General features: G+C 34.9%; 1 protein-coding gene across 16 annotated transcripts in view; it reads right to left on the minus strand.

The window, feature by feature from the left end:
* Positions 1-967: 967 nt before the first annotated feature.
* The window catches only part of PPFIA2 (PTPRF interacting protein alpha 2), a 497,227-nt gene continuing 470,490 nt past the window's right edge, over positions 968-27,704 (minus strand). For 7 of the 16 annotated variants that reach the window (XM_059186425.1, XM_059186429.1, XM_059186434.1 and 4 more), the window contains 9 exons: positions 23,075-23,137; positions 21,556-21,585; positions 19,826-20,019; positions 15,356-15,453; positions 9,804-9,979; positions 8,806-8,874; positions 5,067-5,226; positions 3,753-3,844; positions 968-1,741 (listed from right to left, as the gene is read on the minus strand). In XM_059186425.1, coding sequence (XP_059042408.1) covers positions 3,786-3,844; positions 5,067-5,226; positions 8,806-8,874; positions 9,804-9,979; positions 15,356-15,453; positions 19,826-20,019; positions 21,556-21,585; positions 23,075-23,137 — 849 coding nt within the window. In that variant the 3' untranslated portion in view covers positions 968-1,741; positions 3,753-3,785. The remainder of the gene's footprint in view (positions 1,742-3,752; positions 3,845-5,066; positions 5,227-8,805; positions 8,875-9,803; positions 9,980-15,355; positions 15,454-19,825; positions 20,020-21,555; positions 21,586-23,074; positions 23,138-27,704) is intronic. The other 9 variants (XM_059186440.1, XM_059186426.1, XM_059186441.1 and 6 more) reach the window with 2 other exon arrangements.

Raw genomic sequence — 27,704 nt, forward strand, 5'->3', positions numbered from 1 at the left:
TTGACTATTTCTTACCAGATGATCGCTAAAGGGGAGAAACTGATTTATGTGATTAAGTCATGTATTAAGAGTAGATACAAATCGTTTGTTATTATAACATCATATTTTTTATATTACATTTCATTTCCTTAAGTCAAGATGCCCGTCATCAGATGAGCTTAGAAAGCTCTTTCCCATTGTTCCTGCTCAGGCAACATTTTTAGAAAATTTACAGTCACCTTCATAAGCAAGTTTAGTGCTCCCCCTTGTGGCCGACTTACTGTTGAAGATAAATAATAGATTGAGTCAACTAAAAGGACAATTTGCGTTATGGTTTAAGTAAATTGGTAAACACTATGTGACTAGAAAACAAAGATTAAACAGAGAACTGGAAGTATTTTTTTTTTTATTGACAATGGAGAGGGTTTCTGTTACCATTACCTTTTGACTGAATCTGTTAAACAAAAACAGACATCAAAACAAATGTAATGTACGTGCAAACATAGCAAATTAAATACAAAAAGGAAATTACTAATGACAGGTCTTGCGCTTCCTAAGATCAAGCAGCAGAAAATCAGCAGTTAGATAAATGGTATTATTAAATAGGTTTTACTTTGAAATCTCCCATATAAACAAAGAATAAACAACAGTAACACCACCAAATAAAGCCACAGGGAAGAGTTACTCTTCTATACTTTTATACACTATATATGTTAATCATTCTGTCTTTCATTTATTTCCTCTGATAAGACTGACTTCAGGGAAGTCGCAACAAGGCCATCTTGGCTAGAAGCTTATAACATTAGACATGAGTCTGGCTAATGCCCTGTTACATTGACAAAAGGGAAAGGTTTCTGGGTTTTGTTTTTTTATTTTTTATTTTTTTCAATGGAAATGAGCCTCAGACTCTGCAGTGGTTGACATTCACTGAGCAGTGCTGGCTGGCGGTTCAAGATATCTGATGAGCATGTGGTTCTTAGTAAAGAAGTTCTTTTCTTTTTTTTTTTTTTTCTTGGTCCACAAGTAACAAGAGAAGATAATGTTTATTCCTTATAAATTTTTTTTAAATAATTGCTTTTGACTCTTGTAAACAGTTTAGATCTGTTTTGTATTGAAAAGGAGATCGAGCCATCACAGTGCTATTTCTAAAGATATAGGACATCCCTGATTGCCTTTAAAGGACTATTTTTGGCTCCAGTTCCAGGTTAAATCATTCCTTTTTACATGATCAGAGGCAGGTTTTCAGCTTTAAGTATTGACAGACTTGAAGGAGAAACATATCGATTTGACTGTTACAATTCAAAAACTGTAAAAATGGTGGAATGGTAAAATACAAACAGTACTTGGAATTGTCAAATGTTTGCACTCGAGACTCCATGAACCATATATTTTATTTTTTTAAAAATCATATTTATATCCATTTACATAAGACTTACACATTTAAAAAGAAATACATACACAGTAATACATAAATGCCTAGTATATTACAATAAAACATGAAAAAAACAGTGGCTCCATTTCATAAAAGCTGTTGTACAGAATTTATGATGTGGATGATGCTGATTATTCAAATGACTTAAGCATTTTCTTACAATTGTAGTAAACGAATCAAGCTTAATATCTGACTCCCCCCAGATCACATTTTTAGCTGAATAAGCCATTACTTGTGGTCGTTTCCTTAGAATTCAGTCTTCACAAAGGTCTTCACTGTTCGTCTTCTGAGATGGTAGTGCACTTTAGGTAGAGTAGACGGAAAAGACATCTAAAATATTTAATGCACAGCGTTAGTCTACCCACAGCTCCCAGCCTGGACAGTTCCCCCTCTGCCACTGTTGGTGATCTCCATGCAGCCTGCCTACGTCTGCCCTGGGAGTCCGTGAACGAAAAGTCAGCTATAGGACCTGACCGAGAGCTGTAGGTAATTAACATTTGCTCTTCTCCGATTTTGTGCAGGCCAACTTAATAAATAACAAGATTTGCTCAAGTTTGTGGAAAGCATGGTGGTAAATAGAAACAAAGGTATTCACAGAAAATGTGAGCTGTCCTTTTGAAAAATTTAGAGCTTGGAAATTTGGTTGGATTGACCTATTCCATGGAAGTGAGTCATATTCTGATTCATATCTTTTAGAGCTCTTCAAAAGATACCTTTGTTGAATTGTGACAAAACAAAATGGTAATAAATGACATATCTGATGTGACATCACTGATTCTTTTCTGTCATACTATGCTTAGGAAAAGCTCAGTTTCTCTTTCCAACACAAATGAAGCAACAAATGATATGTTCTGAATTATTTTAATAATAAAAGTGCTAACAGAAATTGGTTGCCCCAGATTAGGTTACTGTAAAAATAAATACCTTTATCCCATTTAATGGTAAAAACTGGGAAATATGAGCTAGAATGCCATGCACAAAATACAGACTGCAAATAGTTAAAGAGTAATTCTACCCATCAGTCAGGAACTAAGAAGCAAGCACTACTCCACATATTAAATAGTCATTTGTAAATTAGTGAAGTATTCAGTTCCTGGGGAAATTATCATGTTATGTATAGAAGCTATTACAAGCAGTATTTTGGAAAGCCTCTTATTTAGCCAAATCATTATATACTTTAGATCATGCCTAATTAGATGCCAAATTGTATACCGTAATTAAATTTTTAATGTTGGGTTTTACATTCTGAAATTAAATCTCTTATCAGAAAGCTTTTTGTTTTATCAGCAGCTTCAAATAGTGACCCAAATAAGGCAGCACACCAGCTCCCATATTAGGCCCCAAAGACCAACAATAAATTGCATGGAGCTTTTAGTTCAAGGCAATGAATAAACAGCACAAGATGAGCTGTTCCTCTGCCTATAACTGTTTCCTCTCCCCATTCCGGGGCACACATCGGGTTCCAAATATTGCTTTAAAAATTATTTTTCCAAAATATTAATTTATTATAAAAAGTAAATATTTTGGTAAAACTCAGTTTTAGGTTAAAAAAATTTCATGAGCACTTGACGTGTATAAGCCAAGAAACCGCAGTCTAACTACTGACTGTTTTTCAGTCAAACTCCATTTTTATATGGACTTGGAAGTGGATTTTTCATCAGCTAAGTATTTCTCTTAAAACAAATGTCTGCTGCTAGCTTACGACTATATCATCAAAGTTTTAGTCCTACTTGCATTCTTATAATTTCACTTTGTTCCTATACCATAAGCCCCAGCTCCTTACAACCCATTTATTTGTTTTCAACAAATACAAATAAAAGCGATGGAAAATAACATGCTAGAAGTTCAAAAATTGTCAGCCTATTGTCTTTAATAATAAACCACCTCTAGGACATTCTCCTGTCTCTGCTATTTGACTCTGTGTACCTACTAAAATCACTCTCTGCTTACTTCAGCTTCCCCTGCATAAAATACTCACTTAAAAGTGTGTCATTCTCAAAGTGTCAAACTGTCCTCAGTAAAACCCTATGTGCGTCCATATAAAATGCTACTCAAAAGTAGGTGCTGGTGGCCAGGGCTGCGACCTGCTGATGTGTCGTAAGATAGTGGCAGGCCTCCAACAGCGGGACCTTACATCGGTCAGAGCACGCAGATGGTGATTGGAAGGACTCGATTCAGAGCTACGGTACTAAGACTCGTCTCCTACCGTCTAGCAATCCGAAAGGGTGATCTCCCTTCTGGACTGCAAGGCCATCCCAAAGCGTGTCGTGTATATTTCCTGCTCTATGTAGGTGCCGCTTTGAGGTGGTTTGTTTTTGGTCAGCCAAGGGAAGCTACTCACAGCAAGTCAGTGCTGCCTCCTTTGAGTGGCTTGTCAACATGAGTATGTGCGAACAGTGGAGTTGTCTAACCTCTGCAGTCTTGATGAAGCAACTGCGAACGGAGAAAAGGGCTTTAGAGGAACTTGGATGATGGAGTCCAGAACTCAGATGAGAAGGGTGACCCCCTGCGTAAAGGGATCCTTAACATATTAGTTGACCTTCTTTCTCTCAGACATGAGCCACTCCTATCCCTTCCCGCTAGACCAAGTTACTAATGAAAAGTTACTCCAGTGTGATTCAGCTGGGCTTTCGAGTTGTGTATTCCTCCTTAGAAGCCTGTAAGGAAAGCAGCTCCCCACCGCGCTTGTTTTTGAAGCAAAGATTGCTTCTAGAGAATTCCAGATAGTGGATTTTTCTCCCCTCTCCAAGTATTGGAGAACTTCTTCACTAATTTGAATCACATTAGATTCCTCATGAATTTTGTTAACATGTTCCATAATATTAACAAGTGAGATGTGTAGATCAGAGATCATGGTTTATACTGAAACTAATTTTAAGGGCCATGAGAGTGCTAACCTTGAAAAGAAATAACGACTCTGGGCAATTGTCTTAATAAAGAGAGAGGGAAACTATTTTTTTTAATGCCTACCAAATAGAAATAACTTTGTGACTACTATTTCAAAGTGGTCTCTCCTTCAGAATGGCTGTTTTCCTTTGTGAAGTATGTCACACAAGTCTAATGTCCACAGAAGGAAATAATACTAATTGGGAAATTACTGTTGGCTTTGTGTTTGTTTAATTCTCTTCTCATAGTTGTGCTTGTTTATTTAAGGCCTTCTGCCTTGGTCAGAGGTGAAAATATCTGATGAGTTTGGGTTTCTAAGACAAAATATAAAACTCATAACATTCAAACATGTAGGGCGACCACAGAGTTAATTTCCATTCACTAAGGACCATTAGTCCAAATCCAACCTCTAACTAAACAAATTCTTTACTTTGAGAATAGAAGAGTAAAGAAACACAAATCATGCAGATGAGTATTGTTCTTCCTAGATGTGGACATTAGCCAAAATTGTCCTTTTTAGGATTTTCTAAATTCTTTTTAAAAATGTAAACGAGGTGCCATGGATTCATGCATCAGCCGATTCCAAGAGTCTGGTTTTTGATGAAAGCAAAGTAAACTTCAAGCAGAGCAAACCAACTTAAGAAAAGAATTCCAGAAAGCTATGCAAGGTCAGAGAATGAGACTAGCTTTTGCTAAACAGTTTTTTTTTTTTTTTTTTTTTGGTTCTGTTTTGCTTTACTTTATAAGCAGAAATGCAAAACTACTGTACCATCCGTTGTCATTTTCCTCGATTGCCCAGATGTTGTGGTTAACCTGAATCCAGCCGGTAACGTTTCTGAGGAGCCAGGCATCATGCTGATTCCGTGTACTTCACGAGGGGGAAACTGTCTTCTCCATGTTGACCCACGCCTGAAATTCTTGTCATCACTCTGCCAATAACAGAATTATAATCTGATGTGATAACAAGTAAACTAGTCCAGCTACTTAAAACTGTGTGCTTAGAAACAGGTAATATTGAGGATTTATATTCAGTCTGTAAAGCATACATCTGAAATACTGTGCTTTATTTTGAGAGTTCTATTAATTCCAAAATGATAGCATAGGAGATTTGCAACAGAAATGCTTTTATAAAAATGTTCCTGTGACTTCAAATCTTAAGGTTTGCTATCTCTAAAAGTAAACAGTTTTGAAAATCTAAAGTAAAGCCACAAATGTTTCCCTGAAAAGAATATGACCTCTTCTTTGCTATACTTTAGGGCAACTCATGTTACTGTATGAGATGACATATTTAGTTTAACAGGTGTTGGGCAAACTGCATTTCACTCACAAACCTGAAGAACTGCTTCATGAATTTTACTTTTATGTTAACAAGAGAAAGGAAAAAGCTATGTTTGATACAGCCTGGAACACATGAGATACTACTGCCCATAGTCTGCGTAGGAAACTCTAAATTTGTCATATGTCAGATATCAGCTGATACTAATTAACTTGTAGTTTACTGAAAAACCTGTGCAGCCTGGAAACCATCCTTTTAATGAATCCACACGCTCTTTAGATGCTACCGAAAGCAGAATATAATTCTGGTTGCTGTTTTACGAGTGTAATGCTGGTACATCATTATGATATACTCTCTTCCCTCTCTGTGCATACACAAAGTACCTGCTCAGATACAATGAACCTTCTCTGAGTTCGTAAGGAGTGATATGTAACCTAGTGTCTAACTAGTATTATTAAGCACAAATTTTTCTTATTGTCAAATTCTAAGAAACCTATTAATTGCTCTACATAGATCTTAGCTTCTTAGATCATTAAGTTTCTTATCTAAGCAATGGCTATCTATTCACCGAAGTTCCAGCTCAGTATGTGGGGTTGACCGTACTAGCTCAGGTGACTTCATTTTGGCATATAGAATAAAATAGGTCAACATTCATCTCAAATTACCGTGTTATAATTAAGACTATAAGGTATTCTTCATCATAGACTGCTAAGATAATTGACATTCAGAGTCATTTTGGAAAAGAAGATCATTAATAAAATTATATGTAAATCTGTATATCTCTATAGATAAAGCACCCAAATCTAAATTTTGTTTAGATTAAGTAGCCAGTTTATAGTTTAAGAGTTCTCTGCTATTCCTTTTCTCAGCTGCCAGGTTCTGCATGGTCCTAGGTCTAAAATGTTTATAAATCAAGAAAAGGAGCAGAATTTCACAGTTGTGGCCTCTCTGATTTCTTGAATTTTGAGAGTTCTTGCATAAAGATAAATATTCTTCAGTTCTATGAATCACTACATTACATTGTAGGGATCTACAGCTCCTATAATATATGGGTTAAGGAGTGAAAAATAAGCAATTAAGGATTTAAATAATGATTCCTTTTGCTTTTTTTGGGCAGGTAACCTAAAGCTTTTTTTTGTTTTGTTTTAAATTAACATATAATGTATTATTTGTTTCAGGGGTACAGGTCTATTGTGTGACTCTTTATTTAATATAGTGTTACTGCAGAAAGCTAACAGGACCTACAAGTGACAACATCAGAGGACAAAGTTTTCATGAGGTGAGGCTGAAAGATAACCACTTAACTGAAGTCAAAGTCTGTAGAAGCACATGAGCACTTCTCAAATTTTTTTTAGTGGAATCTGAATGTAATTAGCCCCAGAAACAAGTACACTCTGGTTCTGGGTAAGTTGTTTAAGCTATTTTTTGTTCACACCACCCCCTAAAATAAAAAATAAATAAATAATAGATAAAAACAAAAAAACTAGGACAAAAGAGACTGCAGAGTTTGAGTGAAAAAATCATGTGCCATACTTTTAACAATAAGAAAAAGATGCAGCGTATTTTAAAGGCAGATAGTTACATTCCATTTAGACCTTTCTGCTTTTTTCTTTCTTTCAGAAAGCAACACTGACTCATACAGGCTTGTATCTCTACTTGGCTCCTTTGGGTCAATCCACATTAAAAAATATAGCAATAGGGGCGCTTGGGTGGCTCAGTGGGTTAAAGCCTCTGCCTTCGGCTCAGGCCATGATCCCATGGTCCTGGGATCGAGCCCCACATTGGGCTCCCTGCTTAGAAGGGAGCCTGCTTCCCCTCTCTCTCTGCCTGCCTCTCCGCCTACCTGTGATCTCTGTGTGTCAAATAAATAAACAAAATCTTAAAAAAAAAAAAGTAAAAATAAAAATATAGCAATAAACAGATCTTTAATAATTTTTATTAAAATTCCTTTTGAGGAAGTAGAATAATTGTGTTCAAAAGGATACAGGGTTTATGTAGACTATCTTTTTGATTCAACAATTAAGATTAAGGACAAAAGATTATCAAACAACTTATAAAATGAAAGTAAATTCACTATTAACTCGGTTTTAAAAATATGAATCATTACCCTGATTGGACAGGAGTATGAATTTATAGGAAGTTAGCTGATGTCAAGACTGTAGAGCTAATCTGTCTATAACCTTCTCTGCAAATGGGTTTTATAAATCAAAGATCATTGCCCTGCCCATTTGAATGTGGAATAATTGCCTCATTTGAGGATTTCCTGGGTTCATTCACAAAATTATTTTAATGAGCTTTTTTCTATAGCCAAGAAACACCTGCATTTTGCAATTTGCGTTTGTTACTTCATACTCTGGTTTTCTTCTTACTTCTTCCAGAAAGGGCCTGTAAAAAACTAAGAAAGGGGGCTTCTGGGTGGCTTAGTGGGTTAAGCCTCTGCCTTTGACTAGGGTCATGATCCCAGGGTCCTAGGATCTAGCCCTGCATTAGGCTCTCTGCTCAGCAGGGAGCCTGCTTCCCCCTCTCTCTCTGCCTGCTTGTGATCTCTGTCCATCAAATAAATAAATAAAATCTTTAAAAACAAACAAACAAACAAACAAACTCAGAAGGACTGTTAAAGTCCTTGTGCCCCTTGTGTTCCTTTATCTCAGGAGGCTACTTACATGTTCATTATTTTCCAAATAATTTAAACATGCATATATGATGCTTGGGCTTCTTACATTCCATATGGCTTTCAAATCCTATGACTGTTGAAATGTTTTCATATGTTTTTAAGGAAAACTCAATATCGCTATCTAAAATAATGAAAAGCTTCCCTTTTACTGAAAGCCACTTTTCTCCTCATTTTAATATCCTAAAATTTCCTGTGAAGATATACTGATATTTAAAAAATAAGCACATTCCTTATTAAAAAGCTGAATTTATCAGGATTAGTGTTATCATTGCTTTTTTTAAATGTCACTCAACATAATTCTGTAGTCACAGCTCATAAAAGAGACTGTTTCTGAATAACTCCTTCATGTTCCTAACTGCTGATACAATATTTATGAATTCATAAAGGTTTTTCCGAAACCAAATAAGTCATAAAATTTAATATTTACGAACAATAGTGGGGAAAATTCTAGATTCTACCCAGGGAACAAGCATCTGATTAATTTTTGAGCACTATTCCTTGAAAGCCGTTTTATCTGTACTCTCTGAGATCCCTTGTGAATGATACAGAAGGACTTACTTCGTCCAGTCGCCGTTCGGTTCCCAGAGCCAAGAGGTTATTGTACTCTCTTTCGAGGATCTGCCTTGCCTGTTGACATGAAAGTACAGTTATCGTTGCAAAAGTCACATTATATTTTAAAAATGATGAAGATTGCATTCCTTTGAGAAAACATTACAAATCTAACTTATTTATGGGGGCTTAAGTTTTTAGTCCTCCATGGCTACAAGCCATTGTAAGTTTTAGTTATAAATATAAGGTAGGGCAATTTTCTTTAGTCTGTGGACAATGGAGAGATGGCCACGCATACATGTCTGAGGTCAAGGGGCACTGGCCTCAATTTATTTTACTCCAAAGTAAGTAAAGTAAGTCGCCTTACTTCAATCCAACTGAGTATTTTATATAAACTTTGCAATATATAAAAACAAAATAAAAAGTGAAGTTGACTGCCAAATTTTTGTCACATCTATGTCTGATATTTATCAAGTCTATTCTCAAACCTGGCCAATGATCATTATTTGGGGGAACTTGATATACCCAGGATTCCTATACCCTATCTCTGGGTATCTGATTTCTTAGGCCTGTGATGAAGTTTGAAGGCTTTAAGTTTTTAATGAACTCTGACGATTTCAGATAATTATCCAGGCTGGGGAATCAATGGCATCCTCATTGCTAAGTGTCTGTCTAATTCAGACATGCAAATAGAAATGAACACCTCTCAGAAAGGCAGAGACTGAAAGCCATCTGCCAGGGATATTGTTTTGGGAAATCTGGCATTCAGCTGGAAGGTTGGACTACATAACCTCTAAATCCCTTTTCCTGCTTAATTTTATGATTTTTGTTTTGGCTAGAAATCCAGTGGCTTGAAATTAAAGCCCCAGTGACACATTTCAAAGGTTGAGCTGAGCTAACTGTCATTAGAAATCATAAATACACAGCCGACTTTTATTTTGTCCCTAAAAGTTTAGTTTATCGTTATATAAATTAGGACAGTGCAGTGACAGCATAAAGGGGCTTGCCTGGGTGTTCTGTGTTGGAATCTGTAGTAATAATGCTAAGCTGCTATAGTCAAAGTTCTCATCCAGGGCTATAAGGGAGCCGTGCACACCGCTTTCAAGAATGTTATTTGCATATTCTCGAAGTCCAATTGCTTGTATCCAGCGAATAACTCGATCATTGCTCCACACCAACACATCTAGGAAAAGAGGTGCATCATTTTAGGCTGCATATTTAGGTATTTTGCACGATAAATAAACCTATCGGCTGTAATGAGTCACAGGTGTCTGGCCAAGTCAGCATTTATGCCGATTGCTTGATCCACTCGCTGATGTACCTGACCCCCGTGTGTTGTATGTATTTACCTTCTTGTAACTCACCTAGGCTACTTGTAGCCTAGAAAAAAAAAAAAAAAAGTTGTCATTGGAAGAGTGTTTGTTATCACTGAAAAGCACTTCCATCACCCAGAACACCATGTCTCAAAGTGTTTCCTGTTTCCGTTCTGGAGCTCTAGGGGTCTGTCTGAAGTTCAGTGATTTTATCACCAGATGGGGACATTTCTCATTTGTGTCTTGATACATAGCTCTTCAGTGAAGATGACAAAATGAGAAGCTAGTATGGTTCTTCATCATTGTTTTTTAACTACTCATTAAATATTGAATGTGAACTAGAGATACTGTTTTTTTTTTCTTTTACCTGAAGCAGTAAGTCAAAGAACTGAGCAGTAAGATAGGACAAGGATTCCATAGTGTGCTACTTAACCCACGACTTTGTCAATTCATTATTTTTCAATCACATATTAATGCAAAAATCAAGCACTCGGTCAAGTCACAAGTGGGGGGCAGCGTATTTATATATTGTTTAAGTTTTTCAACACATTTGTCCTAAGGCGTTCACTTATCAAGTTAGGATTGTGCATACCATTAAAGCAACAGAGTGATACCTCTGCCCCACTGGGTCCCCTCATGTCAGGTTCTCAGTCTCTGTCCTCACGTCAGCAGTAACCAGTATTCTATTTTTAGTACAGATTAGTTTTTTGAGGTTTGATTTTTTTAGCTTTTATAAATGAAATTGTACAATATGTACTTTTGTGTCTGTGTCTTTCACTCAATATGGATTCATCTGTGCTATGGAAAACAGAATTCTCCTGCTTATTTTCATCATTACTTAGTATTCCATTGTACGATTATGCCACAATTGATCCATTCTACGGTTGATGGACACTTGGCTAAATTCCACTGTGGGTATTAAGGATAGTACTGTTTTGAATACCCGCAGGTATACTAAATCAATTCTACTCTCACAATTTAAATCTCCAGTGGCAATGTATAAAAATCTGCATCTTTACCAATACTTTGTATTTTTCATATGTTTTGTTTTATTTGCTTGTTTGTACCCGTTATGGTAAACCTGTTGTTGTTATAGATTGAGTTGTGTCCCCCCAATATTCATATGTTAAAGTCCTAATCCCCACTACCTCAAAATGTGACCTTATTTAGAGATATGTTCTTTATTGAAGTAATCTAGTTAAAATAAGGTTATTAGGGTGGGCCCCTATCCAATATGATGATTTCCTTCCAAAAAGGGGAAAGTTGGAAGTAAGATATGCACACAAGGAAAACAACATGCCGATTAAGGCAGAGATCAGGGTGACGTGTTTAAAGTCAAGAAACATCAAGATTGACAGAGCACCACCAGAAAGTAGGGGAGAGGCATGGAACGGGGTCTTCCTCAGAGCCCTTAAAAGGACCAACCCTGCTGACATCTTCATCCAGCCCCAGAACTATGAGACTATATATTTCTGTTGTTTTCCAGAAAAAGTATAAAGAATACTTTGGGAAATACAGTAGCTTTTTTTCTATTGAAACTTTAAGACAACCTCTACTTTTAAGAGTATTTTTAAGTTCACAGCAAAAGTGAGCGGGAAGTGCGGTGTTTCCATATAGCCCCTGTCCCTGTAGACGCACAGCCCTCCTGACTATAAAATTCCCCACCAGCGTGCTCCATTGTTCCATTAGGCAAACCGGCATTGACACCAAGTCCACAGCTAATATTAGGGTTCATTCTTGGTGATGTACACTCTACAGGTCTGGACAAATGTTTAGTGACATGTATTCATCATTATACTATCATACAGAATAGTTTCACTGCCCTAAACATCCCCTGTGCAACATTTATTTATCCTTCCCTCTCCACTCAACAGGCAACCACTGACCAATTGTTCTTGTGCCCATAGTTTAACCTCTTCCAGAATGCCATATAGTTGGAATCATGTGGTATGATTCTTACAGTATAATCATGTACTACTTTTCTTTCAGTTAGCAGTATGCGTCTACAGTCCCTCCCCGTCTTTTCACGGTCTGGTATTTCATTTCTTTTTAGCCATATTGAATCTTTATATATAGATTAATTCACATATTAATTCACATATTAATTTGAATCATATGGCCTATCATTGATTACTTGGATTTTCTATATATCTTTTCCAATCCTTATTTTTTTTTTTCATTTAGTGAGGAATATGTGAAGAAAGACTCATAATGCCCACCTCCCAGTCTTACTACCATTTTCCTGTTTCAGCCAATGCAGAATGAATTTCTTTAGGGAGAATGTTTACTGTCTCCCTCACACTTATGGGTCTTTCTTTCTTCATGTCTTCAACAAGGCAAAAGACTTTAATACTCTTTACTATATAGAGAAATTTTATAGTACACACACACATTCCTTCACTGGTTCTCCATGGGTCATTCCTAAAGTATATATTTTCCTCTGAGTTTTCATTAGCTTGTTCCACTAAGGTGTTAAATCTCAGAAAATGGGATATAAGTGGGTTAGTATTATACTGTGGTTAAATTAATAACTGCTGTTGATAACAACTGATTGATTCAAATGACTGGCTGCACTAAACTTGCACTTCAGACACTGGGCAGGTATGGCTGACAGCATCGGTCTCCAATTGCCTTCACTAAGTGCGGGATTTTTTAAAAGTAATGCTACAACCATTTTCTCAAAAAATAACAAAACTGCTCAGTTTTCTTTGCATGAAGTGGATCTATAAGTAGGAAGAGCTTGTTCTTTTCTAGAGATGGGCTTATATTTTGACATTTGAATTTACCGTATTTTTGCAAATCTAGACAAAACATTTGTATTTACCGTATTTCTACAATATATCTTTATTAAAAATATCATTGCCATACCTGTAGCTTAGAGTCCTCAAATTTATAAAATTATGAATAGAAAATAATTCATTTACTTATAAGGTGAAGGTAAATAAAGCACTAATCTAAACCTTATTCCTTCTGAACAGCAATTTGCTGTTTACAAAAAAATTACAGCAATTTGCTGTTTACAAAAAAAATACAAAAAAATTGTAAATCAGATTCCTTTCTATAAATCTATTTTTAAGAAAAATTTATGCCCTGACTTTAAAGCTTTTTGTAAGGATCCTCTTGACCTCACCAATAAATGGCTAGACATTAGTGTTGACTGTTTCCTAGCAACAAATTAAATGTTAGTACATTCTTGATATTCACATGGTTCCCTCATTTCAGAAAGCTGTTTATTAAGGTCAAGGTTAATTAACACTTCAGATAATAACAGAGACCCCTCGTTAGCATCAAGACTTATTCCTGCAAATGTCATTGGATCAGTTACAGGAAACAGTGGCTATTTACGATCTCACTCACAGCCTCCTATCATATGGAACTCTGTGTGTACAATCCTAGTGAATCACAGCAGTTTTTCTCAGGGCTATGCTATAACCAGTAGCTGCCCAAAACTAAAACAATATTTGGTATAGGGCCAAATGGGTAATTTCTCCTTCTCTTTTACATCTACCTATATATGAAACATCCCATGTGGTGAGACCAAGCATAATAAAATCTAATTGGAAAAAATACTTAAGAAAGAAAACTAGAAAGTGGTTTCCCATGGGTAAAATCTATTTGTGTGCTAAAACATCTTTTGTTAGGTCAAACATAGACTTCTTTCTAAGGTCTTTCTTTGATCAATTCATTCCCAAATTTCAATTCAACTGAATGACAAAGTACTGAAAACAATTTGCAATTTCCTGGGGCCCCAAAATAAAGTGAAATCAAACAGCTCAATTTTGATAATGGAAAAACACTTTCTTGCTCCCAAGTAATGAGTCAAATGAACTGTTACAAGAAATCCATTGTGTGTCTATCTATTCTCCAATGAACCATATATAGAAAAATATATTAACCAATCACCTTCACGTGCATTCAAGCCCATTCTACTAGAATTAATGTGCTGTCCCAAAACTGCCAAAGATAAAAGTAATTTCTGACACTGTTTATCACAAATGAAAATGATAGAAGTCTAAGATAATCCTAAAGAATGAAACAGCACTAAACTTGGATAGGAAGGAAAGAGTAAGGTAACATGCAGCACATACTATTTTCATATTTAAAGTGAACCCCCCAAAAAAGTGAGCCCCAAAGAAAGTGAGGATGAAAACTGACTCATGCCTAACTATGAACAGTTAATGTACAAACACTTCTTGAATTTGATGAAATGCTCCCACATATCAACCCTTAGTGAAGAGTAAATGGGAACATTGCTTGTATCCAAAATCTTCAACAAAAAATTTGGTGATATTTCCCTTAATGAGAAATTTTTTCCTTTGAAAAAGTATAAATGGACCTAAGTGGACTGCTGACTTTTACTGAAAAAGACCCATAGATACCTATACCCAACAATGAAATTTTCTTTCAACAACAGTAATAAAAGTAAAGTGGTGCCTAATAAATATAGGATCTAAAATGTTCTTTTAAACAATTCTTTCCCCTGTATATTAAGGTACTTCTCAACATTTAGAGGATTAATATTAAATATAATACTTTTATAATCTGTAATATGGAGTGTCTTTTCTTATTCAAATCAAACCTTTTTGTACACACAATAATTGCAGCAATTAGCAATGCTTCTAAATCATTTCTTTGACTTAACAATTATAGCTAAAATTATTAATGGATTAGTCTCATTTATAGAGGTAAAATCTCTGTGCAGCTTCTATATAAAATTCCTGTATAATTTCTGTAACCATAGTACAAAAATAAAATTTCTAAGCACCGAAAGAAAATTCAAATGCTATAAACCAAAGGTGAACTGCTATAAATAAATTATATACCATATTTCTCTGAATCATATGAGAATGTTCTATTAAAACTTTGACAAAAATATCTACCTGAAGATATCTTTAGGACAAACAGACTGTATAATTATCAGGTTAAAAGGAGTACATCTCAATTTATTCATTTGTTCATGTTTCATTTGTTCATAAGGGGGTCAACACAATTTTTTAAAAATTCAAGAATACATTCTAGATGGGATGGATATTCACCTTATAGAGTGATGCTATCTTTTTTATGTTTATGTTTAATGTTTCCTAAAAGCAACAAAAAAGAAATAATGATGACACTATTCTAACTAGTGACATAAATAATTATGCTATTTAGTGACCTTGTAACATATAGAGCATTTGGGGTTCATAAAAGTGAAAGCTAAAAATCCCAGAAAAAAAGGCATTTGATATGAAAGAAAGATATACTACCTTTGATTTCATGTTGGCTTGCTTCCCGTCTTCTTTCTAGTTCTTTTCTGTCATAATTCAACCTCTTTAAGCACATAATTCCATATTGTAAACTTGTTCTGTTATTTTTTTTAAAAAAAGTAGAAAACACATTGAATTTACTCAGCAGATAATAAATGTTCTTTGATTAAGCATAGTCAACACTATGTACTACTTCTGAGGGCAATGGAGTAACAAATTACATTGGTAATTAAATCCTTTAGTACTGGTGGGAAACAAACTACAGTTATTTTAAGCACATGTGTTTCTAAAAAGTAAAAATATTAATTTCAAAATAAGAAAACCATAGTCTTGAAAAGAACTGTGGATTATGTTGTCCATCCATTTCTTTTTCTTCCATCAAGCTATTTTGACATTATTTGTAGACAAATGAACACTTAACTCATTTGGAAAGAATTTAAAGCCACTATTATGATAAAAGGAAGAAATTTATAAGAAATGGGTACTTTCTTCTTAAGCTGATGAAAAAAACATATAAACACGTGAATAAATTAAAGTTAGACAGGGAACCACATACCAAAATGAATAGCTACCCCCCTCAATGCTACAGAATATGTGAAAGAAATGAGTCAGCGGATAATGAAATTCTGTGTGGAAAGGATATTGTGGAAGAGTAGAAAACTGATCAGATCCTTAAAGGTCAGGTAGCAGAAAAGGGGTTATTAAAGTAAATGCAGCGCCTGAACACAGGGTTGCCAATGAAATTTTAAATGTGTGGTGATAGTGAGACATACTGTACAGGGTTGGAAATCCATGCCAGAAAATAAGGAGGAATATGATTCCATATGGAGAATCGGGTAACATAATGGAAAGCCTGAATTCAGCCTAAGTGTGGAATACATCTAGGTGATAGCTGTCTGGATGGTTTTTGCAGCAAAAATAATTGATCATAATTTTTTTTGTTTTTGGTTTTGGTGTAGGAAGATTAACCTGGCAGGAAAATCAGAGATGGGGAACATAGGTAAACCTAAGGCTAGGGAAATCAATTAAGGGGTCAATGCTGTGAAAATAAAGGGCACAGAAAGGACAATTGCCATGAGCATACAAAGAAAATCCAGATACTAGAGATGTTCAGAGAGAAGAAAGAAGACATGGTGATATTAAATATAAAAGACGTGAAAGAGTACAATAGGAAAAAAGAATTTCTAGACTTCAAGAGTAAAGAGCATTGTTATTAGTGATTTCTTGTTTAGAAATACACACAAATTTAGCCATACACACTGGCCAGCTTACACCCAAGCACTGGATGCATTTCTAAGCCTTCCATTTTAATAAGAACAATGCTGAGTTAAAATATTTCAGAATCAGAAGAAATGGGAAAAAATCAAAGTGTTATGGGCTGTATTATGTTCCCTCAAATTCAAGTGTTCAAGCCCTAATCCTCAGTATTTCAGAATAAGACTATATTTGAAGATAGGGTTTTTAAAATGGTAAATCAATTAAAATATAGCCCTTAGGGTGGGTACTATTCCAGTCTCACTGGTAGGTGCCCTCATACGAACAGGAAATTTGGGGGTGCCTGATGGGTTCAGTCAGAAGAGTGTGTGACTCTTGATGTTGGGGTAGTGAGCTTGAGCCCCATGTTTGGTGTAGAGCTTTCTTTAAATGATTAAATACTTTAAAAAAAAAATAAGAGGAAATTTGGACATGCAGAGAAACTGGGAAAGTACACACTCAGAGGAAAGATCGTGTAAAGACACAAGAAGAAGTCAGCCATCTGCAACCCAAGAAGAAATCAATCATACTGACACCTTCATCTTGAACTTCTTGACTCCAGAACTGTGATCAAATCAATTTCTGCTATTTAAGCCACACACTCAGTGGTATTTTGTTATGGCAGCCCCAACAAATTAATGTAGTGGAAAAACAGATAACACTGATGTAATAACAGCCACAGACATCAGGTAGCTTGAGGTTAAACCAATGGTTCTTGGCTCATTTCTGTCAAGTGTTTATCAGTAATATAAAATTGTACTATAAGGAGGATATATATTATTACATCAATGTCTACTATATGGAAAACTGGGCCATAACGACAGTGGGATGCTCTATGCAGTCGGTTCTACCTGCTTTAGGTCAGAACTAAGCATAGCATAAAGATGAAGCTCGTGTATTTCCCTGAACCAAGAGAACCCCACTGTTTCTGTAATTTTTATTAAAAAAAAAAAAAAAACCTTGATCAATGTAATAATCATTTTTACTATAATGTAAAACAAAAGTCAATCAGTGAAGAATGGGAAACAGCTGCAAATATGTCATCAAAGATTCTAATATTTGAAAATCTACTATAACCACATAAAATTTGAGTTCAAGGAGAGGGAGCTCACTGCCTAATAATGTGTATATGATAGGGTAATTGGGAGTCCTACAAAGCTGTTCTTTCTATTGAACAGAAATCATTCACCCTACTATCTACAATTATTTGAACTAGAAAAGCACATGTTCAACAGAGCAAATATTATTCTTCCATCATGTAATAATATCAAAACAGGAAAACTAAAGTCTTTCCTTATCCAAGCTAAATATCTTTAATTTATTCAACTTTTCAGGGTGCCTAGGTGGCTCAGTCAGTTGGGTGTCTGACTCTCAGTTTCTGCTAGGGTCATGGTCTCAGGGTGATAATCTCAGGATCATGTCTCAGGGTTGTGGGACTGAGCCCCACACTGGGAGTCAAGCCTGCTTAAGATTCTCTCTCCATCTCCCTCTGCCTTCCTCCTAGCTTGCATGAGGATTCACTTTCTCTCTTTCCCTCTCGTTCTCTCAAAATAAAAAAAAACAAGTTAAATTAAATATATTTAAAAAAATTAATTTAACTTTTCCACTGGACTCTTAGCACTTTATCAATAACAATTTAATGCCTATATATTAATACAGTTTCTTATTGTCATCTCACCATATGGTAGAACTTCACTGAGTCTGACAATAAACACAGTCTAAATATGTCCTGTAAGCCATTAACCAAACCTGAGATTTTTATTTTAAATATGTCCTGTAAGCCATTAACCCAAACTGAGATTTTTGTGCCAAGTATAAATCATAACTTTTTCACTTGATCTACTTCTAAATCATGGATTCCCATCCAACATTTTAATGGTTTCTAAAAACCACATCACACTTATCTCTACTAAATTTAATCCAACAGCATCAACAACTGTATTAAGATTCAAAACATCTCCATAAGTTTAATTGAAGAGCTCCAATTATTATCTCTTTATCCTAATTTTATGTCATCAACGTATCTGATTTTTTATACCATTTTCATTTTAGTCGCTAATTAAATGTTGGACAGGATGTGAACAAATAGGGGTTTGCAAACCCAAATCATCTAGATTTATATTTATTAATTTATCATAATAAAAAACTACTTATGAAACCATAAAACAAACTCAACTATAGAGAACAAACTGAGGTTGATGGAGAGAGTTGGGTGGGGGAAGGGTTAAATGGGTGGTGGTATTAAGGAGGGCACTTTTTGTGATGGACCCCCGTGTTGTATGTAAGTGATGAACCATAAATTCTCCTGAAATTAGTAATACGCTGTATGTTAACTAACTAGAATTGAAATAAAAACTTAAGGGGCACCTGGGTAACTCAGTCTTTTGGCTCAGGTCATAATCCAAAGGTCCTGTGATTAAGCCCCCACACTGGGCTCCCTGCTCAACAAGGAGTCTGCTTTTCCTTCTCCCTCTGCTCCGCCCCCCTGCTCGGTGTGCTCTCTCTCTCTCAAACAAATAAATAAATCTTTAAAAAATAAATAAAAAAAAACTTGAAGTGAACAAAAAAGAATCATAATCCAATCGACAATTTCTCACATAACCTACAAAGATATCAGCATGACACTTATGACATGGTATTATGACAAGCTTCTTCTTCCCCCCAGATGGTAAACAACTTGAAAAAAGAGGTTACATCTTATTCATGGGTCCTTATGGCTGTCTCACAACTCATTCAGTGTTTTTTTCTGAAAATTAATGCACAAATAAAAACATTAAAAGATTTATATGAAAACAAAGAAACAGCTTCTTCAGAGAATTCCTTCTCAAATTTTTTCTGATATATACCCAAATTATATAATTTACAACTATATGTATATTTATAGAGTTGAAACTGACTTAATTTTATTCTTAATAAATAATTTCCTAATATAAAAACATACACAGATACAAATCACAAATATGGAATTTCTAAAAGATACAGAAAAAAAGTTATATTGCGTTGTGTATATGTGTGGTTCCATAAACTTTGAGCTCATAATATGTACACACCTCTGTATTAGATAGTCACTGCAATTTGCTGCATGAAAATATGTGCCAAGTATATGCACAGAGATGTTTTGAATAGCATAATTCTCTATTTCTTAGACATCTTTTTGTTCTAGTAATATATACGTTACTTACTGTTTCATTTTAATTACTGTTTGAAAAAACCTACCGATGGAAGCTATCCACCATTTTTAAATGGACGCGAAGATCTTTTTTTGTTAGGTGATCTAACATTCTTGCATCTACCAAGCATTCCATAAAATAACTTCTGTATTGAGGTAACCCCAGGCTGGGAAGCCATTCATTTCCAATCCACTCGTGGTTCATATCTCCATAAGCCAGAGTCTGTAGAAAAACCGGACACTAGAATTGTTTTATAGCAGTCAAGTTTCTTAGCCAATAAAATGAGATGGTAATAGGAGGATATTGCATATTCTTATAACTGACATTTAATTAATATGCTATATGGGAAAAAAGCAGAAATAAGACCTAGCCTTTAAGTATTTGACTTAATTGGACAAAATGGAACTCTGGGTACATGGATCGTGGCACCTGCTTACAGAAAATGATTGTGTTTGTTTTGTATTCTCAGAAGAAATTACATTCTATACAAATATACATTTTTAAATTAAAAAATAGAATTAATGGTACAATATAAACGCTAAGCTTAAAGATTCTTTGTATAGTTAAATTTATTTAATTTAATTGATTTTTATCTATCAGCTAATACCCCACCATTTCCTTCTCTTGCTGTGGTATAATGGCAAATCTCAAGGTGAAAATAGAAACTTTGGTAAACAAATAGAGAGAGGAGCAACAAGGGTAAGAGATTGCATGCAGTGTGGACACTGTTGCTATCTAGTGAAGCATGCAGACAGGGTCCATAAAAGTCACTCTTTTAGGTATACAGACTCTGTACTTAAGAAATAGGGTATCATCAAAAAAAAACAAAGACAAATACTCTAGTTACTTAATGTAACAATATGAGTGAACTCATCTAACTATTGTTCATGATAGCCAAAGTGAAAACCAAGTCAACCATTGCCTTTAGACCAATTATTAAAAAGGACTATCACTATCTACTAATTTTACAGCATCTTTTATTCAGTTCTTTACGTTACAACCAAGTCACACTTGTAATTATAACATGTATTTCTAATGGAAGTCTCAGGGGCTCCCCTTCTTTTGTGTGTTCTTAAAAAGGATGAAATTCTTACCAAAATCAAACCCAAATACCACCCTAATTTAATGCATGTTTAAATATAGGTCCTAGTAATAACTACCAAATTTTCCTCATTAGTCAAAGGTTTGAATCAGATGCGCGATCACATGCATTAATTCTTTTGGTTGCATGTCATGTGGAAATGCTGAAAAATGTGCAGCTTCCTTGCAAACACACATGCTTGTTCAAAGTACAGATTCCTGTCTCATATAGTCATCTCAGTTAATGGAAGGGGCTTTGGACCTGCAGGCTCAGTGTGGACACACAGCCTTCGACCCCAGACTGCCGACACTTTCCATTATACTTTAAAGCATAAGTTTCATAAGGTTTTTTTTTTTTTTTTAACACCCCCTTTTATATCCAACTTGAATGATTCCTGATTAAATATATTCAGGGGCAATTTCAGAGAAATTTAAGTTACAGTTCATTCTTTTGAAAAAGAAAGAAAATTTCCCTTTCAAAGTGGCCAGATATGAAATGATATTCATTTTCTTTGCAAAATATGGAGATTTAAAAAGACATATAGAGTATTAAACATAGCATATTCAAATATACGTATAAGCCTAACTAACCTAAGCTAAGTGAAGATTTATAATATTATGACATACTACAGTTTCTTACTTTATATCCTCATATCATACTAAATGATATTGTTTTAGAGCATAGGAATTTCCTACCTGGGCCCAGCTTCCTTCCTCAGATTCTTTCTGTGTTAGCAGCAGGGAATGATTAATAAAGCAGATAAATATAAATTAATCTCAAATGAAGACAGTAAAAATTATTCTAGTGGAATCAAAACTGTTTGTTATTGAAAATGCTATGACTTAACTAGATAAATACACTGATCCTTATTCAAACCCACAGTAATCAATTTAGCAGTTCAATGGCAACCACATAGTTTCTAGTTAATTCCAATTAAACATACACACATATGACATATGGATTTTTCATGATACATTTGATCTGGTCATCCCAAACCTTTTTTTAATTCTTAAAAGTATGTTATTTTCCAAATGTCAAAGTAAAAAAAAAACCTACAATAAAAATTCCTGATTATATACATACAAGTATACAACACATGTAAATGTATACACACACACATATACACACACACACAATGAAATAAAAATCTAACAAAGTAAATTAATGAAGTACACAAAGTAACTGTTTCCCTCTAACAAAGCTTTGTAGTAATCAAATAGATTTCAGCAACAGTCAACAACAAACAAAAGTAAACAAGAGTAAAGCCCAACAAACTGAACTAGAAATATAGTTAGAAAATGACACTGACATTTTTATCCTTCATAAACTAGATAATCAATTTTTCACATACAGATACAACCAAAAGAACATTAAATTAAAAGCAGCTGCTAAGAATAAAATGTATGACATACTCAGCTTTGTTATTTTAAATGAAAAATGACTATATGTCATATTATATTTTTAAAAGCTGACAGTTATAATCAAAGTCACTAAAAATTTCTTTAAGCCTGTGCTTCGAGTATCAAATGAACAGAATTTTCTGGAGGGGTGGAGTTTTAAGTTCTGTATTGGTAAAGTACAAGAAATTAAATGATTATATTTAAAATGAGTCTTCGGGGCACCTGGGTGGATCAGCCGGTTAAGCATCTGACTCGATTTTAGCTCAGGTCACTATCTCAGGGTTGTGTGAGATTGAGGCCCACACTGGGTGGTCAGTGAGGAGTCTGCTTGGGATTCTCTCTCCCTCTCCTCTTCTCTCTCCCTCTACCCCTCCCCTCTTTCCCTCTCTCAAATAAATAAATAAATCTTTTTTAAAAAAGAAAAAAAAAGGAGTGTTCAATCTGAACTTTTCTATTACATGTTTAATTGGGTTTGAGAACATGCATTGCCTGTGAATACGCCCAATACTAAGAGATATCGGTTACTAAAAATTCCCCGTGTTGCGAAATGGATAAATAAGCATTATAAAATCCTTGATTATTGCTTGCATATTACTAACTCTTCCGATATTAACCACATTATGATCATCTAGCCCTGCTTCATTTACAATGTCCAAGCACAGTAAAATGAAACCTTAATGAATAATGTTAGTTTTCATGCATTTCATTAGGTAAACATACCCATTACTCTGATCTGTCATACACACAATAGCTCTCTCATCCCAGTAACAGTCAAAGGACTTTTCTTCATGTTTAACAAAGCCGTAAGACTAACCGTTTTTGCTGGAGCGGCCAGATTTTCCATTTCTTCATGGGTCACCCAAACGTTGCCTGAAGGCTAGAGAGGAGGCCCGGCGGGGGAGCAGTGGGGTCCACGGCAGGGGAGCAGTGGGGTCCACGGCAGGGAAGCAGTGGTAAAGAAGAAAGGCAGCAGAACTTTAAGTTACCCGTCCCAAGGCAACGGGACAGTGCTCCTGCTTCTACAACATGCACAGGAGAGACAGCATTGCTGGTCTGCTCACAGCTTCCTTTTTCTTCTACTTAAAAAGATTAAATAGAAAGAGGGATGCTGTGAAGCTCCTGTGGGATAGATTTACAATGATGCTCCTGTGATTATTAATCAGGAAAAAGGACAGACCAAGATTTGCATTTCAAAGGTAGGTAGCTAATGGATCCATTTATTTGTTTGTTTTTGTAATCATAAAGAACTGATTAAATTTGATCTGTAGAGGAATGTATTTACTTTTCTTCAGAACACAAAGGCACAGGTACTTTGTTGTGCAATTACCAGTATGTCATTCACAAAAGTTTTGATTCTTCCTTGTCCTTGAAAAGAGAAAATTGGTGGTCAGTACAAAGCGGAAGAAAGCATTATCATCACCTGTCTGGAAACTAGTATCAGCTTTTCCCACACGATTTCTCCCTTCTATAATTCCTTAAGTATGCTGTTTTCCTATATTCTTGGAAAGGAAAAGGAAGTGAAATGCTATTTTTAATTTAAAGACTATTTTCTTCAACCTTACTAAATGTTGTCAGAAATTACAAAACCTAGAATTCCCAATTACTCAGCAGTGCCCTATACCATTATAGAGAAGAACATGATGTAAAAGGAAATTTTCCTTTTTGCAGGCATTATTCTTTATAAAGTCTCATTTGTTTTCTAAATAAAATAACCCATGATATTTGCTCTATACTGAATAATGCACAATTTCTAAACCAAAATCCAGTTAGTAACATACAGATGTGACATATTGTTGATGGGAATGGTTACTGGAACCACTTATTAAATTTCACCGTTTCACTGGGAAATCCTTATGAACATTCCAAGGATGTCCAAGTATGTCCATCGTATAGTTACAATGGAATTTATATCCTATGCATTGCGTATTACTTGTTTTGGAAGGGGTCTAAAATCGGAAGTAGCAAAATTGATGCCCCAACAAAAGCCTTCACTGTAACTCTCTCTGGCCTCTTCTACCAACACATTGTACTGTTTGAATTTTCCTCCTATTATAAATTATGTAATTGAGTATAATTTGAAAAATAACAACATATAAACTAAATTGATGAGTATAATTCAATATAAGATAAATCTCATTTATAAGAGAATTATATATATATGAGTAATGCATAATACATAACATATACATATAATAACATATATATATATGTAGTTCCATAACAAAGGGAAGTTATGCCCCAAATTGTCATAGAGCATACTTAAGAAAAATCCCAGAGGACAGCCATCATATTTGTAAAATTTATATGTGCAAAATTCTCATTTTCCATTTTGAGGTTTAGGGTATATCTGAATTTTTCCCTACAAGATAAAACTATGTGCACCTAGAAACTATTTTGAATACTGGAGTCACCTATGTTATTAAGAGACCCTCCCCTCTACACCCAAATTTTGGAAATGGTGCTCAATATAAACAGACAGAGGCATATGGATATATGAATCATTAAATTACAGAATAAATTGCTTTTATTAACTTTGTGAAGAGGGTACTATACTAAAAAGAACTTAACACTCATGTGTCACATACCCTTTATACCCAGTGACCACAGTGGTCCACCCGAATGGCTGTGCTGTTTGTTCAAAGTGAGTTGCTGGAATGATTACCTGAAATTCACTTTAGCCAGTCTCATTTTATAATGATTTCTGTAGCTTCTATGTTAATTGTGAATCCAAATAATTAAGACCTCCCTCCGTCTATAGGAAACTTGACCAGTATTACCTCATACTGGAATTTGTACATGTATAATCCCCTCCAGAGTTTATCTTAAAGTCTAAATTGGTTGGTCTATCATGAAATTTTGGAACTGGCAAGATGCTGGAAGCCAGGGTTTTATCTGTAGCTTTACGTGCAAAATAACATATACCGAGGGCAATACCGAAAGCCATACTCTAAAGTATGGCTGGCAAACTTTTTCAAGTTGTGTGTTGTTCTCTTCTGATCTGTGGTTTTACCTGTGAGGAGCACTGTCTGTTCCAGAATCTTGTAAAGTAACTCATAAAATAGCTTTGGCACAACCCAATGGTTTAGGCATTGTCAAGGTTTCAACAAGTTGATTTTATAAGCAAGCCCATGCACTGTAAGTCAATTATTCAGATTTCTTTCTCCTCATCACCTGCTAAAGGTTTGGAACTTTCACCTGGGTAAGTCATAAAGGGGTGCTGTAGAGCACAAGCATTTCAGTGAAGAGAGTATCTTAGAGAATAGGTAGAGGGCCTTCATGGCTATGCAAATGCAAGGTCAGCAACTGACAGTGCTTGCCTCCCTCAATTTTGTATTTGACCTGCTTTGATTGCCTCATCTTAGTCCCATCAGAGAAGAATATGTAGATAGTATTATCAAATGAGAACTAGGAGGAAAATTCCTAAAGGATGTTTGGATTAAAGCACTTGCCTAATTAAATCATTCAAGAGAGAGTTACAGCATAAAAATAAATATTAAAATTAGCTTAACATATAACTCATGAAAATTAATTATGGGAAAATAATCACTTCTCTTGCTGGCAGAAATAGAAAATAAGTAAAGCAGCAAGATCTCAGGATAATCCTAAACCTTATCTACCTGGAAGTCATTTCTGTTACTTCCTAGATCATTTTGCAGTAGTATTCTACTTGGTAATTGAGTTGCAAAGTAAATAAACTTGACATTTACTTTTCACATTCGAATGGCCCAGATCCATATTTCTCCCCATCTGATTTTATGTTTCTCAATATAAGAAAAGAAATATTTCCATTATATGAAGACTAGCATTTGCACAATTGCACCTCACTTTATTATGAGGTTACTAATAATGAAAAAGGGAATGAAAGAACTGGAAGAATGCCGTAAAAGAGAAGAAAACAGGTCAATGCAGGAAGCAGCAGGGTGTACTAAATCATAGCATATACTCTGGGGCAAACCACAAGGCGGTGTGACCTTAGGCAAGTCACTTAACCTCTCTGTACAGCAGTTTTTTCCCATCTTATACAAGAGATGAAAAAAAAAAAGTACCTATCTCATAGTGTTGTTGTTGTGGGGTTTAAGTGAGTGATAACACGTAAAGCACTTCCAACAGCGCCTGACACTTAGGTGTCCACTGATGTTGGATATCATCACAATTTCATTAGAAATTTACTACAATTTCTTTAGAAATTTTATTAAGCAATATCCACTCCAGTAAATCTTTTGTTTCATAAACGCCTCTTTGTTTCCCATGTATCTTGTGCTGACTGATGTCTATTTTATGCCTTACATTTCTGCTTGAATTTGCTGAATTCTGTGTTCCCAAACCCATTTTTTTTCTACTGCACTGCTTTTTTAATCAGGCAGTTTAAATAAATATAACATAAAGTAAAAATAAAAGTTTCATTCATATTAATTCTGAGTTGAATTACTTGGAAAGACAGATATTGGCAAATCTGATAGCACGTTATCAGTGAGATACAACTTCATCAAAGTCTGGGGAAAAGACTGTAAATGTCCAGGAGGATCCTGCACTCAAATAGCTTGTTCAATATCTCAAAATTATCACTTTAAAAGGAAATTCAAACTAGAAAAATTGAAGATGTTTTATGGATGAAGTTCTAAGAGATAATGTAGAACTTCAGGCATTGGAATTGTACTCAAAGAAAAGTCCTAAGTGTTTCATCTAAATTTGCAAGTGCCTGAGCATTTACATATTTTTATTGAAGATAAAATATTTAAAGCATGTACTTATTCTCTATGACATCCCTCTTTAACCAAATATTTCAAAGAACTGGTATTTCTATCCCGATTCTATTAGGTAAGAGACTTTCCACAACAGCAGCAGCTCAGAAAAAATGGACAGAAAGCTGCAAAATTAGGGCTACCCAAGAAAGTAATAAATGTAAATATTAGATTTTCTTTTGGGTGGTCTGGCCCATTTCATGCAGACAGGAAAGGAGGCAGAATCAGATAGAAGTTCCATTCAGTTAAAAAAAAAAAAAGTCTAAGTAAATAACTTTGTCTTCTTCTCTTGAAAATTTGAGGAAATAAGCAAGATACACCTGACTGAGGAACCCAAACTCAACCTGAACACAAAGAAACACATGTATGTTCTGAAATAATTACACTGTTCTGGGAGAAATGATAACATCCCCAAACTGGGCTCTGCATCCAGCATGGAGCCTGTTTAAGATTTTCTTTCTCCCTCTCTTTCCATCCCTAACCCCCACTAAAAAGAAAAATAAAATAAATAAATAAAATAAAATGTGAATCCTAATATATAACCTTAGGTGATAACTTTAAGATGCTTTTGTCTCCACTTTATGTAGTGGATTCATTACTAAAAATTTATAAGCAAAGCAAATCATATTTAAAATGTATTAGATATGAGTAAATATTTCCATCGTGGAGTAAAAGGAAGAAAAAGTATTCAGTAGATCATTT

This window comes from Mustela lutreola, chromosome 8, assembly GCF_030435805.1.
Source record: "Mustela lutreola isolate mMusLut2 chromosome 8, mMusLut2.pri, whole genome shotgun sequence".
NCBI lineage: Eukaryota > Metazoa > Chordata > Mammalia > Carnivora > Mustelidae > Mustela > Mustela lutreola.